We start from the raw sequence: 21,272 nt of genomic DNA, 5'->3' as shown, positions 1-21,272 counted from the left end.
AAATTGCTGAAGGATATTTGCTGCCATCTAACTGTAAGATAAATAACTTTTATTCCTTTGTTTCATTACTACGAGGATATGGATACCTACCGTTAGTCACTATTATTCGTTAATATGTTAACCGATTGACTATTAACGAACTAGGCCATGATAATCACTCTAGCTGTCTACTGCTAAAACAGAATTCGGAAATTGGCTTTAGTTCAAAAGTTATCCTGTTGAAAATCTTTAAGTTTAACATCCCACGGTTATGCCGGTTAGGCTAAAGGAGACGGTGATAATGAGAAATGAGTGAAATGGTGGAATGAAGAAAGTGGGAGGAAACGGGAGAACCCCGAGAAAACCCACGAGCACGGTATTTGTCCACCACAAAGTCCACACGGCGCGAGCTGGGATCGAACCAGGGACCCCAAGCACCGGAGGTGAACGCTCTACCACTGAGCTACCGCGCCCCCCAGTTATCCTGTTGAGTAACGGACAGACGGATAGGGGTACTAACAGTACAATATTATAAGTGTAACTTGCGTGATCCTAATGAACGTAAATGGTTGCGAAAGAGTGGTGTAATGGGAATAAAAGAGGTAATGAGAATACCTCGAGGTTGTCCATTACAAGCTCGAACCATGAACCCTAGTACACCAGAGGCGAGTACTCTACCACTGAATCAAGGTTCCTCGTGTTGTCTCCTGGGGTAGAAATACGATGATACAATGGTGAATTCGACACACAAACACAATTGACTCTACTAGGTAGATAGACGGAATATCTTCGTCGAGTTTGTTAATAGAATCAATCCGTTAATGGGTGTCATCACAATCGAGTTGAATATAAATGACATTTGCAAATAGAAGAAGTATACATATATTGACTAAAGTGTATCAATTATTATAATTTTGCCCTACCAATATTTGGATTAATTACACTGGTATACAAATTTCGATCAAGGTCATGCTTATGTTGGTTTTTCATTGGTTACTTAATGATTTGCACCCGCTGAACACGAGTATGGCAGTTATTTTCCCGTAATGTCAAAATTTGTGATGATATAAGCATATCAGATTTTATTAAAACAGTAACATATTATACAATTGTACCTTATGAGAACATTGAGCTACAAGCATAACACAAACATTGTAGTCGTGCTTCTGTTGATTTTTCATTGGTTTCTTAATGATTTGCACCCGCTGAACACGAGTATGGCAGTTATTTCCCCGTAATGTCCAAATTTTAATGATATAAGCATACTAGATTTTACTCAAACAGTAACATATTATACAATTGTGTCTTATAGGAACATTGAATTACAAACATAAGAAACATTTTGGACATCAACTTTCTGGGTAACAAAAATCTACATAACAATACATAAATACTAAAATACATTTCTTATAAAAATTATATACAAAAGTACTTGAGATTGGAGGAAAGTGTTCATCAAGTACTGGAATTCCGTAGTCAAAAGTGAAAGTTAGTGGTTCTTTTTCTTTTGTGGGAAACGTTCACTTCGTCATGGGCTAACCCCCAAATATAATCACCCATCATTGCACAGTCCCACCTTTCTTGGTATCTGCTTCCCATTACCTCAATGTCCTTATGAAGACCTTCCCCTGCTCTTCGCTAACATCTCCTTAATTCTTCGTAAAGAAATCCAAGTATGAATGTAGCATATGTAATTTAAAAGACATTCTACATCCCAATGCTCGATATTGACCAATGTGTGTCTTAACTTGGTGTTCAAACGCTTCACTTCGGTTATGCACAAGGAATCCCGTCACCAATTTATGAAACGCCTCGCAAGCGTTTCTTTCCAACTCCATCATTTTTTGTTTAAGTGAAGCACTATTAAGCTTGACATGAATCTGAGGCCCTGTGAAAATGCCAGCCAGAACTTTTGCCTCTGATAAAGCTGGAAACATTTGTTTGATACATTGTAGTGAAGTCGAATTGCGACCCAGAGCTTTCACGAATTGTTTTGCCAATCTTAGCTTAATATGTAATGTTGGCATAAGAATCCTCTCCCTGGGCACTAACGCTTCATTTATCACATTATGTGTTCCTGGAATAAGCTCCGTTCTTTCAGGCCACACGGTTTGATCATAATGCTGGTTAGTTGTCCGACTGTCCCACATACATACAAAGCAGGAATATTTAGTATAACCACTTTGCAACCCAAGAAGAAAACCAATAATTTTGAAATCCCCACACACGTCCCATTGATGTTCCTTATATTTTGTTTTCCCCAACATCAGCTTCACACCTGAATAACTCTAATCAATTTACAATTCTGCTATGTATCTTTAGAATCTATATTCTCTGTTTCGTACTCCGAACAACTATCTTTAATAACAAACGCGATACCACCTAGCGAGTATCGAAGTAAAAGGACGAAAATTATTCTGCATAAATCAGTATAGGAGAAAAATAAAACATGCTTATATCATTGAAAATATTGACACTACATAAAAATAAGTGCCAGATTCGTGTTCAGGAGGTCAAAATACATAAAAATTCAACAAGAAATAATAATAAGCAAAATTTTGTATACCAGTGTTATCATTGTTGTGAATTAATACCTACATAAAGCTTTACTTAGCCGTAATATCCTATTTGTTAGTAATTTAGCAAATTGTGTGTCCTTACTCTACAATTATTGTGTTGGAAATATGTGTAGAAGGAATCTTGTAAATAAATGTTGCCACCAGATGATCCCGGTAGTTCCCCTCCATACTAGATTTTGATTAATAAGATCCTAAGCTGTTGAAGGTAATAGAGCCCTTTATACGTCCAGCTTCCTTTGTCAATGACAAATTGTCTGCACTGCAGTATGCAGCTGTATACTGCCATGTAACCAGTCCATGAAGAACGAAGGCAGCTTTTGTGCAGAAATGAGCAAACTAGTGATATTTTTAAGAAGCGAGCTAGCAGGAGAGGCCTCTTTACTTACATCATAGGAACCTATACAATACAAAATACTGTTGATATACTGTATATTTATTTTACTTGTTTTAAATCTTATATTCTGAAAATGTACATCCAGTTCCTTTTTGTAGTTTCTAGGGCTCTAAACAGTGTGGGGACCCCCAGCTATAACTTATATAGTTTATATATAAATCTAACATTGGTTCCCCCTACTCCTTGACTGCGGGTCTACGTGTTTCACGTATCTTAAAATAAAACAGAGGATTCATTTGTGGGGACAATTCCCAAACAAATTTTAGATCTTTGTTTAGATACTATTAAGGATATCTGCTGTGTTCAAAGTTTTTTTTTTTTTTTAATTTTTATTTTAGTGAATGATTTAAGGAATGAAAGATATCAAAGGTGTAGAAAGTAAGCCAGGAAGTATTTACAAAATGCTATTAAATAAACTAATTGTTTCCAAATCTTTTCTTAAAAACCAGAAATTTGGTTGCGCAGTTGGTAATTGTCGAGCATCCAAATTTATAAACTATACCAAATGAATTTAGAACAATATGATAAATGCTTATTATATTAGTTTATTTAATAGTATTTTCTAGATATTACCTGGCTTACTTTCTATCTTTTTGATATCCTTACCTTATTCACATATTTTTCAAAAAAAAAAAAAAAAAAAAAATTGAGAGTCAGCTTACTGAAGAGCCTTAAATATTCCACTAAGTGTAAATAAACTAAGTATGCATTAATTGTAAATTTGGAGCGAAGCGATAGAATTTTCTTGACCATTCATAGATTTTTTAGTGCATCCATTGTTTTCGTGAACAAACACGACGTGCAAATAGTTGAATTTGGCATATCAGTTAAAAGCACAATGAATGGTTTTAAAAAATTGCGTCCACAGAACAAAACGAAAAGGGTTTCGTAGTATTTCTAATGCTGAAAATTCTATTTTTATATTGTTTACGATGACAATTCGTGCGCCTAATGCTTTCCCGATGATAAGTTTGGGTATTCCGTTTTTCGTTGATTATTCCTCAATGGTATGTCTGATCCGGACATGCGACCCCTTACAACACTCAGTGCTCGCTCTCGAATCACAATGTCAAATTTGATTAAGAATGATTCAGGTATCTCTGAGGAGTCTCCGGATAAACGAACTCTTAAATCGAGTAAATTGGTACTTCTCTTTACTGAACAGAATTAATACTAACGAGGCATGAAATACTTCGTGAATAATTCTGTAAGATTCTTTGATGCTAGCTGAGAAAAATGGAATCTTTCAATTTCACGTTCTCTATGGGCTTAAAGAGACAGATGATTAATGAAAGTGGATTGTGAAATGAATTGATTGTGAAATGGGAATGCGGAAAGATACAGGGGAATTCCCAAGAAAACTCATGAGTAGTGATGAGCGCAAGAGTCTTGGTCTTGCAGTTTTTGCAAGAGTCTTGCATGCAAGACCAAGACCAAGACCAAGACCAAGACCAGGAATCCCGATGCAAGACCAAGACCAAGACCAAGGGGTGCAAGACCAAGACCAAGACCAAGACCATACCTGCAAGACCAAGACCAAGACCAAGACTCTTGCGCAAGAGTCTTGCACAAGTATGGTACTACTTGATTTTTTTATAGAATGTAAAAAGGAAGAGGAAAAATCATTACATCTTTCACGTGAACTTCTTGGCTCCAGTAAAAATACCGCCGGAGTGAATGTGTTTCCAGTAGTGTATGCAATCCATGTGAGTCGATCTGCTCCTGTAACATATAGCTACAGTATGTCGTTTTTTGAATCGGTTGTTCACGAGACGACCGACAGCATAATTATATAGCTATAATAACTTCAGTGTCTGATTTACTTTGGTCATCATTTGATCATTCACGACGGCCCATGATTGGATTTTGGGAAATCATACGAACAATAGTTGTGTCCATAAGAAGTGGATAAGCAAAAATAAACTAGAGCATGTTATGGACACGGTAGCTCAGTGGCAGAGCGTTCACCTCTGGTACATGGGGCCCTGGTTCGATCGCAGCTTGCGCTATGTGAGCTTCTTTGGTGAACAAACACCCTGTGCGTGGGTTTTCCCGTTTCCTTGTACTTTCTTCATTCCACCATTTCTCATCATCACTGTTTCCCTTAGCCTCAGTGTAATAATCGTGGGACGTTCCAAAACTAAAGAAATGTAGTATTGAACATCGGCAATTCCGTACACCATAGGTGCCGACTACATGGGTATGGCCTTGGCTCTGAGGTTAAAGCATCCGTTGGAAATTTTTAATGTGTACATATAAAATTAATATTGAAATAACATTTTCATGACATTGACAAAAACTTAGCGCATGTGACCGCAAGTTTGATTTCATAGGTGGATGCTTATACGTTGAATAATTGTTTATCAATATAACCTATAGTCCCCTTAGGTATACGGCATATCTAGGATTCAACGATATAACATTATACAACAATAAATAATCTATATTCACAACTGAGAGTGATTTCGTAATTATTTCAAATAACTTGAAGTTTGATGCCGTTATTTTGATGCTCTGGTGTTTGGGGTCCCGCGTTCGATCCCAGCCCCCGCCAAGTGAACTTTGTGGTGGACAAACACCGTGTGCGAGGGTTTCCTCGGGGTTCTCCCGTTTCCTCCCACTTTCTTCTTTCCACCATTTTCATTCATTTTTCATCATCACAGTCTCCTTTAGCCTAGCCGGCATAATCGTGGGACGTAAAACTCACAAATTTAATTTCATTTATATTCTAAAATATTAAGAGGTTTAATTATTATTATTTTAATTTTTTCTCTTTTTTGGTCAATATTGCAAAACATATCATCATCGTCATAATAATAGCTATTCTGCCATTATTGGCAACTTCAACTACAATCTCCTTCGCCCTCTCTTTCTAGCACGTCCCTCATCATACAGTTCATCCACAGCTAATGTCCTCCTCTTAATTACATCTAAAATTCTTCTTTTCTCCCCTACTGCTACTATTTCTAAAACCTTTGCATTCGTTTTCCGTTCACCAAGCTGATTCTCTCCTTTTTTCTCCATGTCCACATTTCGAAAGTCTAACTTTCATCGTTTTTGCGTAATGACCTTGTTTCTGCCCCATGCAGTACATATTAGAATCAGTAAAACAAAATTTCGATATTTAATTGGGAGTTTGTTCAATACAAAGATGAGCTAATCTTGGTTGGAAAGAAAAAAATCTGAAGCCTTTAGAGTGTAAAAATAATTTTGCAATTTATGGTATTTCAGTAATCTGTGCCGTCTTGGTTTTCTTTCATGCGTCTCACTGTCAGGGGTAGCCTCCCCAGTTTGGGAACCAGTGGAGTATTGGATCTGTTAAAACATATAAAAATACTAGCAGCGTTCACCCCGCTTCGCTGCGGTCACCCCGGAACGCAATAAACTTTGTTACTTAGATAATTTTTACTTTTTCGCTTTCAAGTGATATGATAAAAACCATAGAAGATTGCAGTAAATGTTAACATTATATCGCCTGTCATTTATGTTAACCCGCCCCGCTTCGCTGCGGTCACCCCGGAACGCAATAAACTTTGTTACTTAGATAATTTTTACTTTTTCGCTTTCAAATTGCAGTAAATGTTAACATTATAGCGCCTGTCATTTATGTTAACCCGCCGAGTGACACGGTCATGCGGGTTGCATATAAATACGTTTATTTTTATACCTATGATGAACTAACAAAGGATTTGTACGTTATGGACACTTGAATGGTCAATTATCTCAAGACACTGGTAATTGAAAATTAAAGTGATATGATAAAAACCATCTAGAGTCCAAATCCTAATAACCCCCCAAAAATGAAAGAAATTGGTTCAGCCGTATTAGCGTGATGAGCTAACAAAGGATTTGTGCGTTCTCTTTTATATAATAGATTACGAAATGTTGGGATTTATCTTATAAGTAGTGAAGCGTGATCACCCATTGAAAAAAAAAAGTAAAGGTCATCGCCTATGTTGTACAGCATCATCACACTTACACGAAGGTAAAATATATTACATTTAGAAACATACATTGCATTTCCCTCACTATTGACGCAATGTAGGATTTATTATCCCTTATATCCAGAGTAAAATTTACATATGAAAATCATAGACTTCTTAAAAGCAAAACTTGCAAGACTCTTGCAAGCAAGACCAAGACTGAGTGTGCAAGACCAAGACCAAGACCAAGACTCGGTGTGCAAGACCAAGACCAAGACCAAGACCGAGAGTTCCAGTGCAAGACCAAGACCAAGACCGCATGTGCAAGACCAAGACCAAGACCAAGACCACCCGGGTCTTGGTCTTGGTCTTGCATTTGCTCATCACTACTCATGAGCGCGACGTTCTTTGCCACAAACTCACATGGGCTTGGATCGAACCAGGAACTAATTCGATCCATGATCTCATGATTTCAGCGACTTTCCTTGCACTATAGGTGAACACCTAGGTTACTAACTGTTCATATGCCTATTATATAGGCCTACTATGGAAGTATATACGCTATGGATTCAAGCTTATACTTTTGAGTTTCTGTATACGACAAAATACTTCAGATGTGTGGTTTTATAATTATTTTTGAGAGAAACTATCTATTATTGTAAGAATACTTGAAAAATCAATCAAATGTGTTGCTTCTTTTAGTGTCTCTGAAATAAAGACGATGTCTATGAAGTGATATAAGGAACTGCTTTCAAGTTAACCTAACTGAATCAAACTGTTCTAATATAATTATCTCCTATCTCCGGAACATTTTCATTAATTTACCATTCTCGTCCGTTACTGATTTTTAAATATTAAACAGAAACAATTTCCAGTTGTCATAAGGAAGAAGATACACAAATATGGATTACTCCAACAACGCATAGTGTAAAAAGAAAAGGAAGAAACGCAATCTCTATTATAACCAGAAGAACGATGTAAGCTTAAACTGTACTTGTTCCGCTACAAGCTCATAGGCAGCAGCATTACGTAACAAATAGGAGGACACGGTGTTTAGTGGTAGAGCGCTTACCTCTGTTATGGTAGGTCTCTGGTTTGATCCATAGTAAAGTAAGTTTGTGGTGGACAACATCGCGTTCGTGGGTTTTCTCATGGTACTCACGTTTCCTTCCACATTTTTATTCCATCACTTCTTCCATCATCATTCACTTGCCTTAATCATTGTCTCCATTACTCAAAGGACATAAATTTTGCGACATTAAACTGAAAGATTTCATTTTATTTCATTACGTAAGAAATAGGAGGTTAAAGTGCATCCAGCAACAATCCAGTGCCGTGTGTTTTACCAAAGCATTTATCGTTCGTTATGTATCTTCGTTGTATGCTGTACGCAGTTTCAAAAGACTGTGAAAAAGGTAACAGGTCTTCTAATTACTATGACCAGTGGCGTATTTACGATTTTGTTTCGGGGGTGGCTTTGCTAACTTTCGGGGGGGGGTTTGCCTGAAAATGTGAAAATTCTGCAAGAAATTTCATATATTTTACTATAGTAAGTAAGATTTCGGGGGGGGGGCTTAAGCCCGGAAGCCCCCAACTAAATACGCCACTGACTATGACAAATACGTTATTGTAAATTAGGAATTATGAGATTTAAGTCATGAAAGAACGCCATACTATTAACACTTCCTAAGGAGGAGGGGAGTGTTTTGTGGAGGAAATCCAAAGAAAACACAACAACAAATAGTCTCGGAACAGAAAGAAACAACACCGTGCTGAGGTTTCACGATTTAGGAAGAAAAAATTTTCTAGGCAACATTTAAAAGAAAAACGACTTGCATTGATTGATAAAAGGGCAAAGGGCAAGCGACGTTACTGGGAAATTCTTTAAAATGAATAAGAGGAAACATTAATTCAATAAGCAATATTGGAACATAGTTCCTTCAGTGTTGAAGCTTGGGTTCAATTCCTTGTAGGGGTAGTTTAACTCGAATCCTACAATAAATTGTAATGTACTTCTACATCTCATTTATAGGCTCAGTTCTCAAATGTAACGTTAATCTCATTTTTTTTAAAAAAAAACGAACAAATATAACACGATGTTAAAATATACCATGCAAGTGTTAATAATAGATTTACTGTAAAAGCAATACACGAATAAAATAAACATTAAAGCTGTATTTAAAAAAAAGAAGCAATATTAAATAGCAGGGTATTCAAAGAAAGTTATTTTAAAATACTGAGAAAGTGCCTTTTTTAATAAAAAATAATGAAATCACTACCAGCTATTCCTTTAATTCAAAACGTTTATAAACGTAAGATTTACCTTATGCTGGGAAGCTAATGACATATTTGGAAAGACATACTGTCACTATTCAGAAATAAGCTTAATATTCTTCATGTAGCCTTAAAATCAAACACAAAGTTGATTAAACTTATACGTACGCTACTTACGATAACTAATATTAATTTATCCACAATCGTGCACTCCATGTTTCTCGCACAAGTTATCTCACAGAACTGTCAACGGAGGAACACTTGTCTTCCCAATTATTGTATCTGGCATCAGATCTTCCGAGAGAGACCTTGCAAAAAAATCACTCTAAGAAAATAGAAATAAAGAAAAAAAGAGAAAAAAGAGATACATGAAACAGAAGCAATATAAATATATAGTTTTTCTTTCTCGTACATTGCACGCACATCATGTTAAAATCCAATAAATTCCCACGAATATGTAACCTTCATAATCTTTTGATATTGTCTTCCGACTGCCTCTGTGTGGTTCCCTGCTTCTCTCTTGCTATATTTCGCTTTTTCATATAAGCTACGGAAGTCTTTGTGTAATATCACTTCATATATTTCATCCTATACTGCATGAATATCAATCATCGTCATCAAATTGTAGCTAAGATTACTTCCATAAAATTTACTTTTATGAGTTGTGGGACCTTCTGACGTTGTTCAATTACAATTGTACAAATTATTATATTAAGCACTTACTATAGGAAGTACAAAGAGGAAGTCATGTTTGGTTAATTTTAAATCTTACTATGTATCCAAATGGATATTTTCCGCAATTATAAAATTGCTATTTAGTTTATTAATGAAAAATTTCGTATATCCTAAACCTCTGAGCTTTGACAACTCAAGATTTATTTCACTCCAAAGAAGAATATGTTAGTTCTGTATTATAACTATAATATATAACAATGTTTATGAGTTACAGCTTTAGCAAAGAATAAAAACGTTTCAACGTTACTTTATTATTATTATTATTATTAGTAGTAGTAGTAGTAGTAGTAGTAGTGGTAGTAGTAGTATTTGAATTCATATTAAGGTTCTAGTTATTAAATGGTTAGCATTTTGGTTTTTAGTGCAGGGGTTCTAAATTCTATCCTCTATGGTATCAATATGTTCTGCACGAGTATTTCGCGTAAAATTGAAGTCCATGTATCATACAGTTTTAGTGTGTAACTGAGATGTTAGACTCCGAACAACTAACAAATAAATATTTTTCTCATTTATTAGATTATGCACTTCTTTCAGAAATCGAACTAAGAATTTTCCGTAAATGTGATTTTCTTTCGCATTTAGTTACGAAAAATAATTAGCTCAACTTAAATCCTCTGCTTAGGTAGCTTTGCAAGTCTTTTTAAAGACAACATTGGCAAGTCCTATTTATCATAACTGTTCTATCATGTGATTTATTTTTAACCTTGACTATGTATACTCAGTAGTGACCAGTGATTAGTGTGTGTAGTTTCTTTCCATGTGACCTTGGATTCGAACCTGGTTTGGATGTTATGAAGTTGGGATTCTCAGTAAATCATTGTCTCTGCCGCTATAGGCTCAATGCTTGGATCAAATGTTGAACTCCAAAGAAAATCACTGAAATCTTTCGATGCCGAAATTGACTTTGTTGACCAAACTTGGCAGAGAAGTGGAGAATATCAAGAAACGAGCGTAAACAAAATTTAAAGTCCTTCCGTCCATAAAGACGGGCGCAGTAGCTAAAATCCAGATTGATCAGAATAAGTCTGTTTCAAGTCTCAAAAGTTCAGTGTATTTGTAAAGGGATGGATTTCAAAAACACATTAATAGACACAGAGAAGAAGTAGACATCTATTAGTAGGTTTCTCATGGGCGCAATCTTGGAGTTGGCCATCTTGCACGTCGCTCGTTTGTTTTAGCGTGGGTCATGTAATATATCAAACTGGGTTAGAATTTTAAGCGAAATACAATAGCTAAGTCTATGTTGTCATTTGTAAGACATAATAAAATGACTCATTTGTATGAGTGCGCTATCTGATAAGAAATTGGAGGGTGTGAGGCAAGAACATGGTAACCCATAATTTTACTATTTTAAGAAATTAGAGGTTTTCTGTTGCACAATTCATTTTCAAAGTTGGAAAGCTGATTTTTCACATAAGACTATACACATGAAGGATTAAACGGTAGAAGTCTACATGCGCTCGGGCCGAGCCTGCGGACTTAAGCTCGACCCGCGGGTCGAACTCGGCCCTACAAAGCATATAGCACTTTGGGCTCGGGCCTTAAATCTTTAAATATACAACCATATTTCTCGGGTCTTTTCGGACCTATCATTGTAAATGTACTGTACAACGATATTCATTGGACGTTTGGACCGTTCTTTCTGGAGAACCTTTAAAGCACAATAGCAAACTTAAAATTCCAATTGCTGTAAATAAAAATACAATTTTGCGTAAATTATAAAGTTTCTGTAATTCGGGTTTATTTCGGGCTCATTTGATTACCACACGAGCTCGGACCAGGCTCGGGCCTAAATATTAAAACATATTTCGAGCTCGGGTCGGGCCTTACATCATAAATTCACGGACTGGGCCGGGCCAGGACTAAAAATTCCAGACCGTGCAGATCTCTATTAAACGGAAAAGGTTAAACGAAACGCTATGCGTTGCTTTTTATCGGGTGCTGCAAAACGCAGGAATTGCAAAACTATGGGTTACCATGTTCTTCCCTCACACCCTTCAATTCACGACAGATCCATGGCGTCAGAAATGAATGGGATAAAGTAGTGTGAGAGTGTAGTACTAACATATTTATTCATTCTCATTCGGGAACAGAGAAACCCGAAAAACATGATGCCTATTAGTAATAGTATTAATAGCGCACATATATACACAAACACACACAGAAAATACAGCGTAGATCTGAATAGCAGTAACACAACTTACCAGACCTGTAATTTTCCTCTTTAGGGATTGCATGTTGAAAAATTCTGTCTTATCCACAACCTAAGGTACGAGGATACTTTTTTCTTCAAAATTTCAGAGTTCTATTCTTAATAGATTCGGAGAGCTGGAAAACGTCAGAAAATTTTACGCTTCAATTTTCCACTCTTTAGAGTTGAATGTTATAAATTACCTCCTTATATGCAATCTGAGTACAAGGAAATCATTTCCCACAAAATTCCACGGTTCTACTCCTAATAGTCTCAGAGGTCTAGTAATGAGTAAATCAATAGGTATCTCAGTAGACATACTGTTATAATAGATATGAAAGTTAAACGAAGATCTTTCTTTCTTCATTCAATTCCATCATTACTGACTACGAACTGTAAGGGGTCTGTCCTGGTTTGTTTTTAGTAATCTTCAAAATAATTCAAACGTTTTAACACTTTCTTAGCTGGTTTTTAATACTTAACCATGAGAAACGTACATAATCATCTTTCTGCATATACAACAAGATATCTACCTCTTTATACACACACTTATTTTTTTCGACAAGATGTCTACGTATATGTACATTTATTTACGACGTTGCTATAGTAACAACTCTCTTATTTTAGTTACCGATTACAAAAAATAATGTCTCGAAATCTCTATATATCTTTCTTTTCTTTATACATAATACTGCTCAAATAATTCGCCTCTGATCCCTTTCTGTAAATTGGCACAGATAGTTAATACTACATACAACGTTATCGTTGTAGAACATTTCATTCATTATAGTTATCGAATAGAAAGTATTAATTTTTAAAGTCCATCAAAGGCAATTCAGATTGAGAGAAATTGTATGCAAATAAACCATTTAAATAAAATCCAATCTATCAAAAAAAAAAAAAAAAAAAAAAAAAAAAGAACACAGGAAAAATCTTTTTCGGCGATTCAAAATTCCTGAAATTTTACAATACTATCACTACAGACAAAACTTTGAATGCAATAGATCAGACAGTGGATTATGCATGTCTTTGCCAAATTGTGCATAAAGCAACGCAACACAAACAAATCAAAAAGTCATTGTATCTACTATGCCAATTATTGCAAACTAAATCGCAAATTTTGCGTTGTTCAGACATAAATAGTTACGGAATATGTCCAATTGTCTTAGTCTGATGAAGACACAACTAGATTGTTGAAACTGCTATATGTTCGAGTTTTTAAATATTTTTCATATAGTGTGTTGTTGTGTTTCCATTATTTCTTCAAATTCAGTGAAGTGATTTCTTCAAATGTTATCAATAAAAAATAAGGCGGACGAAGAACTAAAACATTTATTATATTATAACTACGTAATTTCTCCGTAATATTTATATTGGATACATTATTCACTGAAGTGGCTTTTGAGATAAGGATCAAGTGGAGGGCACTCCACTGGAGAAACATCATAGGAAGCCGAAGAACTGGGTGGATGTAAAGCTCGATATTTTCTAGATTTCGATAAATGAAGAACTAACGTTGCCAGCAAGCACCAATCGGAATCCCCATGCGCGCTTCAGCTCTGATTTTATATCCACTCTAGACTTTCTTGAACTGCCCATCTTCGAACTAAAAGTGTCTCTTAATCATCCCTTGAAGGAGATGAAAGGTCTTCCAGGGCTTGGCTGCTTTGTCCAATCAGGAGATATAAATTGTTTAGAGGAGCAAAATGAACTAGAGATGGTACCAGATCGACAATTGGCTGACAGGGAGCGAGAGGCCTGTGACATCATGTCTTTTGTGATTTGATTTATTTATTTATTTATTTATTTATTTTTTTAGCTGTTGGGGTGTCTATGTTTGTAGAGGAGAGTTTTTTTACTTGTCAGAGGTCCTTTTTTTAAATTTAAGTTTAGCATTCTTTTCAGAATTGGATGATTGTTCTGGATCTTTTGCTTGTAGTAATAAACTTTTTTGTTACCATAAATACTGTCCTAACTTTGAGGGTGGTTGTACAAGCGAGTGATGACAAGAGCGGTATCGTGAAGCCTGAGTCATTACTGGATGATCTAGTAAAAAATTCGTTTACCGCAGTATCCAGCGTTTTGTTGAGGCTGCAACTGTGAAAGATCACTCACGGCAACGAAGACCACGTACAGTAAGAACACCGAAATTTCCGAAAGCAGTTGCTGCACGTGTCCAACGAAATATTGTTAGGGAACAGTCAGTTATGGGTTGTGAGCTAAAGATATGGAAAATGTCTATGTCTCGCACGTTAAGCAGTGACCTGCAATCCCATGCTTATAAATAACGCAAAGGACATCTCCTGACAAGTAAACTGAAACACCAGAGGTTCCCAATAGCAAAGCGCTTACTTAAGTGTTACGCAGCAAATGGGCAGCGTCGAATCCTTTTTACTGATGAGAAGATTTTCAGTGTTGAGGATACTTTCAATGCCCAAAATGACAGAATATATGCCATATCCTCTAGAGAAGCTGGTGAAAAGGATCCAAGGATCCAGAGGGGTCAGCATCATGCCTCAGACACGGTGCGGTGGTGGGTTGTGAGCTACGAGGGCACAACAGAGCTCCATTACTATGAAAAGTGGGTCAAAACATCAGTCAAAGTGTACTAGGAGACTAGCGTACTAGTGTGCTAGCTTGAGAGACTAGTCAAGAATCTCATCAACATCCACTTCCGTGGACAGAACTGGAGCCTCCAGCAGGACTAAGCCCCAGCACACAAGGCACGGGCAACCCAGCAGTGACTGGAAGACAATGTTCTGGACTTCATTTTCACTTCAGATTGGCTTTCTTCAAGTCCGAACCTAAACCCTTTGGACTACAAATTGTAGAACTTGTTTCTGAGTTGCTGACTGTAGTGTTTGTTGAGTCTATTTCTTCGTTGATAGTATCAATCCTGTTTTTTGGTACAGTTGTTCTCGTGGTTTATTGAAGGTCTTGAAGGTTCTTCGAACCCAGTACCATTCTGCTCTGGCAAGGTTTTCTATATTGTCAGGTGTGAATTTTAGGTGTCCATATAGTGGCAGTGCCCTTGTCGCTGTCTTGTATATGTTTATTTTATTTGTTTTTTCAAAGTGAGGTCTTTGGTTAGTGGAAGAAGAGCATTTAGCTTTCTCTCTTAGTTGCTCAGTGTGTTCCTGAAGTGATAACTTATTGCTCAGTGTGACGCCTAGGTATTGTGCTGGGGTTTGGGGTGTATATATTTGTCGTCTATATTTATTGTTCTTTCTAGATCCCTTTTTATATCCTTATGATTTGTTGGTGGGTAGAATAAAATGATTTGCGTATTAGATGGGTTGAATTACAGTTTCCATTTCTCACACTATTGTTTGACATATGCTATTTGTATCTGAATGTTCTGGAGATGTAAGATACTGCTTTGCCTGATGTCCAATATGCAGTGTCATCTGCGAAATGTCCTAATTTAGTTTTGAATTTTTGCTGGACGGGGGTGTCGTTGAAGTATATGACACATAATCAAGGCGCCATGGTAGATCCTTGTAGTACACTTCTGGCATCGTTATTGGTGTCTGACACTGTAATGTTAATTTTTGTGTTTACCTTTTGATGCAGAAGTTGTTTATACGTTTTATAATCCTGGTTGGAGGGTTGAGGTTGGCGGGCTTTGTTAGAAGCCTCTCCTGCCCCACAGCGTCGAAGGCCCTTATGAAGTAAGGGAATACGACCCCCAATCTCAGCCTTTTGTTGAGGGCTAGGCCTATTTCCATATCGTTGTGTATTCTTAACACTTGGTGTATTGTAGAGTGTTTTGGGCGGAATTCCACTTGCTTTAGAGTTAGTTGGTTGCTGGTTTCGAAGTATTTGCGGAGTTTGTTGACCAAGATTTTTTGCATTAGTTTAGATGTGGTTCTTGGAATTCTGTTTTGGATTTCCAGGTTTGGGTATGATCATGGTTTCCGATTTTTTTCAGGAGGAAGGAATACAATCCAGTGTTGAGATTAGCTTTGAGGAGTGCGGTTAGTCTTCTGAAAAGGATGGGTGGAGGCGGCTTTTGTTGTTTATTTTATCTGGTCCGAGAGCTGTATTTCTCTCTTTCTCTAGGGCGTTTATGGTTTCTTGTGAATATCATTCTGGAAGATTGTTGCGTTCCTCAGGTGTTTGTCTTCTTGGTCTACTGGTATCAAGTCGATGTGGTGGTTGATAAGATTTCGTACACTGAGAAGAAAACATATGTGGCGTACGTAAAATTGTAGGTTACATGCGTAAGGCCTGTAGTTTTTGGACTTAACGTACATCATACGTATAACAACGTACATTAAACGTATAACGGAAAAAGTACATTTATATGTACTAAGGTGAGGTAAGATCTAAGCGGGGAAAAGAGCAGTACGTATGTAGCATATGGATAACGTATGCTCCGCACTGAATTCCGTAGTAAATATAAGAATTCCGTATATTTGTACAATATACCGCTGTCCGGATAACTAATTTTTCTCAGTATATTGTAGTTGCTCTGACTTGAATTTATTCTTGGTCAGGATTTTCTGGTACGGTGTGTCAGAACTTTCCTTTCATGATCATGAATTTGAGTTTGTTTCTTGTGGTAAGTAGTTTATGTCCATCTAGAGTCCTGGCAATGTTTCCATTTGGCTTTGAACTTTTTGACTTCGTTCGGGAATTATTGAGGGTTGTTAAGTCTTGTTCCGTTTAGTTTGTTGCAGAAGGCGATGAAGTTTTCTTCGTTGTGTTCCATAATGTCTGTTTTAATTTCTCTGTCGATTCAGCTGATTTCGGTTTTGGTGTCTAGGTTGCAATATTTGTTATAAATTCTTCTTAGCCATCATATGTGATATTTCTCTATTATTCTTCTGGGACCGGCTGTTGGGTTTTGATGTTCTGGTAGCCAGGTGGCGAGCTATGATTGGCCGCCTTAAATTTTCCCGGTATTCATTTTGCAGAGGCATTGGAACAAGAATAGAAAGAAAAAAAAAACAACCTTTTATCAACTTCATACCGTAATGTAAGTAGATAGACACTTATCACCTCATCATTGTGTCTCTCCTTATAACATAATATTTTAATAATGTCACGTGTGAATAATAGATTTCCATACAACACAATCTATTGGTTTGTTAAAAGCAAATAAATAAATTAATTAATTAAAAAATTCAGTTTTTCATTTCGCGATTAAGCACAGTAGGCCAAAGGACATGGTTGATTAATTAAACTGGATGAATATGAAGGAATTGGTGGTAAATGTGGAACGAAACAGGAGAGCACCGAGAAAACCCACAACACGATGTTGTCCACCACAAACACACAAGGGCTGAGACTAAACCAAGGACTCCTCGCATCAAAGTTGAGTGCTCTACTCCCGAGGCACCGTGCCCTGTGTTTTGATTTGGAAATGCTTTGCTAATTAGAATTATTAATTACTTAAATTGCGAAATTACATTGGAATTATTAACTAGATCTACTTGAAATCAGATTAATGTAAACTAATAATAATATTAATAACGATAATATGAGAAGAAAATGCAAATATTTTTAATGTTTTCTCAGAAAGAAAAAGTACAATCATGCAACAGTTTTGCTCCATCATGAAACACGACGTCAAAAATTGAGTATTTTTTCCTTAACCATTAGTGAGAAAAATCTCGACATTTCAGATCGGTCCCATAAACCTGTTCTTTATATGGATGGATACCGTATCTTTTGATAATTTAGGTATATAATAAAATAACGGAAAAGGCATTGAAAAGTACATTCCATACAAGCTACAAGCACCTTGAACGTGTACATATTTACAACAACCGGAAAAGTCTTTAAACAAATTGAGAATATGTTTATGACTTCCTTTTGTTTGGAGGCTATAAACACATTTAAGGGAACATAATAATGCAAAGCGATGGCTTACACTAATTAATTGTAAATATTACTCCAAAATATTCTGTAAATATTCTTTTAGTGAGGAAATCTAACAGTAATTATGCACAGTGAAAATGGCTGTGTTAAAGTTAATTGAACACAATAGTTCTGCGCCACCCGAGTTGTGTATCTTGTGTATAAATTTTGAACTGGTGCTTATTCAATTCCATCTTACTTTGAAACAAAGAAAAAATAAAAATGAAATGAAGTCTTTCACTCCACGATTACACCCTTTAGGCTAAGGGAAACGATAAATAAAGCAAGTGAATAATGATGGAAGAATTGATGGAATGAATAAGTGGGAAGAAAGGAGAGTACCCGAGAAAACCCACGGAAACGAATTGTACACCACAAGCTTACTTGGCCTGGGATTGAACCAGAGACCCCACGCACCAGAGCTAAGCGCTCTACCACGGAGTCACCGTGTCCCCTTGAAGTAAAGAGTTAAAAGAATGGTTATTAAATTAAAAATCTAACACACAAATGATTTCAAATTTTTTCCGTAGGGGAAGTGATTTGAATGCACTAGGGGTGAAAAGTAATATTACCAAAATACAGGGAATCTTCATTAAATACGATAAGATATTCGTCCCGGGGAATTTTGTGGCTTCGATGGACGAATTATTCCCCGGGCCACCCGATGAAATTATCACTGATTTAATATGATGGGAAGCTAGTTTAGTAACACACTATTGATGTTTCGAATACAATTGCTTCTTTTTTTTTTTTAAAAAAAAAAAAACTTTATTAATACTTAAAGGGAGGTAAATATTTGAGAATAAATAAATAAAGCGTGGCATAAATCATTTATAGGTTGTTCCGAGGAACAAAATACTTGTACAGTCGGCAACGGCAACGAAGAGTAACATTGTGAACATAGCAACAAAGAAGAACGCAGAGAAAACTCACTGCCACGATGTTGTCCACCACAAACACATGATGTTGCCCAGATGGCAGAACATGTACTTGTGTAAATACTGTCAGAAAATTCATACGCTCATCAAACTATTTTCGTTAAAGATTAAAGAAAATATTAGATTGTCTAAAATGTATTGAGCCTTTGCAGGTCGAAAGTGAGAATACATTTATTGTTTGTAAATAGAAACCACATACGCATTATTTTGTTTAATAACCCGTCATTTTCTCAACACGATAATCAAATTATTATATAACTTCTATCGTTTTTGTGCGAAATATTCTGAACATCCAGTTTTCATAGGTATCTTTCAAATCTAATATAACCATTCACGAAGTTTTGCAGAGATCGAAACAAATAATATTCTGGCGGTGCCAGGTCTGGTTTTACGGTGGATATATTAAAACTTGCAGCCAAGTTCTTGCAATTGCTGGTAGTCCATTAAAGATGTTAACGTGATATACGACACACCCTCTGTTGATAATTTATAGACATGCCTTTTCATTTACTAGGTGCACTGACCATAGTTGGCGACAGTACAGGTCCGAGTCCGTCGTTCTGCCCGATGGCAGTAGCTCTAGCTCACAACCTTCCTGGACATCGCTATGAGCTAGGGACAGTGTTGAAGTCGACAACACTCCTATTTCACCCATTGCTATTGTAGGTTATCCACATTTTATCAATTTTGTTCAACCGCTTCAGATATAGCTCTAGTTCATTACATTTCAGTCGAGATTCACAGATAGAAATTCGATCGAATAAATATTTTTGAGACAGATCATGTGGAATCCAATTGTCGACCTTTCCTGTAGCTGTATTTCCCCAAAAAGTTTAATACTATTTCTTGAATGGATGTTTAAATCATTGGCGATGTTATGTGAGCTTACATACCGGTCTTGCTGAGCTTTTAAGATAATTCCTTCACTTTTTTTTTTATTGGTATTCCGCTGAATCGTGGACATAGACATTTCCAGAACCAAAATGACAGCATTATCTTTTATCTGTTGTTTTTGATAACATATTTCATCCATAAACAGCACAAATTTCTTCACGGCTCTGCTCAACATGTGTCTTAATCGAAATAAAATTGCAAAATGTACCGCCGTTTTCTGGAACGTTCAGTCATCTACACACGGTGTAATATTTTACGGTCGATTGGAAGAACCCCAACACTTTTTTGTACACCTGCTACCTTCAACTCTGAGCTATGATATAACGTTAGGTCAGACCCGCTACGACTCATATACACTGACATTTGCGACACTAGCTCCATCTCATGCGTAAAAGGTTCAATACGAGGTCTGTCCAAAAAGTATTCAACCTCCTTTGTTTTGGGGAAAACTACAAGGCATACGTTGGACAAATTTTGTGTAATAGAAGAGAGGTTCGTGATGTCTTTAGTCTGCAGATAGCGTTACTTTCATTTGAATCTTCTGTTGTAAAGAGGTGGTTATGTTTGATGCTCTTCTGTAATCTCGGCGCGACTAAAATGATATAGACATGGGTGTACGGATAGGATGCGAAAGCAAAGTCACAATCAACTCCATGGATACATCCAATCTCGACAAGGCCTGACAGAGCTCGTGAAGACCCAGAGAAGATCACTTGGTGCATAGGAAACTCAAACCAATGTTGATTGAGTTCTTTGATTGCCGAGGCAATGTGTAACATGAGTACGTACAGAAAGAGCGTCAAATACATAGGACTTCTCTTCAGACATTTTCCTTCGCCTACGTGACGCTCTTTGTCCGAAATGACCAAATTTCTGGACTTCAAAGCCCCGAAGATTGCACCAGGATAATAATTAAAGCCATGTAGCTCATGTGGCTGTCTTTTTCAACACGTCCAGCTCCCTACTCTCCGGGTAAAGCCTCATGAAGATTTTGACTCTTCCCAAAAATCAAAAGGTGCCAGATGGAAACTTGCTTTCGCACCTCAGAGGAGATGTAGTGCAATGCGACGGGTGCTCTCGTAACACTTCTCGTTGAGAGCTGTTTCCACCAGTAGAAAGGCTAACAAACATTTTGCGTGGAAGCAGGAGAAAACTAGTTTGATGGAGCAAACTTGAGGTAAATGTATTGATTTTCCGGAACGATAGTTGCATACTTTTTCCGTCAAGTCTCGTACTTTTTAGACGGCCTGATATATTGCGTTGTTCGTTACTTGGTATAAATGTCAAATATACCGGGAAAAACTATGCTCATAGCAAAAAATAAAAATTAATATAAATACTCAATGCTAGTTACTACATATTTATATCATCTTTGGAAAGCAATGTGCACGCTCAAAATTACAGTATAGTTCTATCTATTTGATACAGAATGTAAAGGTGGCTGCGATACCTTTGCTTAGTCATTATTCTTAGCAGATGGAAGGTTTCGCTGACCACTGA

General features: G+C 36.6%; 1 protein-coding gene across 1 annotated transcript in view; it reads right to left on the bottom strand.

Annotated features, from left to right (window-relative positions):
- The window catches only part of LOC145694716 (uncharacterized), a 69,214-nt gene extending 59,838 nt beyond the window's left edge, over positions 1–9,376 (bottom strand). The window contains exon 1 of the mRNA XM_081771250.1: positions 9,327–9,376. Within this exon, the coding sequence (XP_081627376.1) occupies positions 9,327–9,365 (39 nt within the window). The 5' untranslated portion in view covers positions 9,366–9,376. The remainder of the gene's footprint in view (positions 1–9,326) is intronic.
- Between the last annotated feature and the right edge of the window lie 11,896 nt (positions 9,377–21,272).

The sequence above is a fragment of the Thermobia domestica genome, chromosome 1 (genome assembly GCF_964235325.1).
Source record: "Thermobia domestica chromosome 1, izTheDome1.hap1.1, whole genome shotgun sequence".
Taxonomy (NCBI): domain Eukaryota; kingdom Metazoa; phylum Arthropoda; class Insecta; order Zygentoma; family Lepismatidae; genus Thermobia; species Thermobia domestica.
The sequence above is the reverse complement of the archived record's forward strand: the minus strand, read 5'-3'. Positions and strand labels throughout refer to the sequence as shown.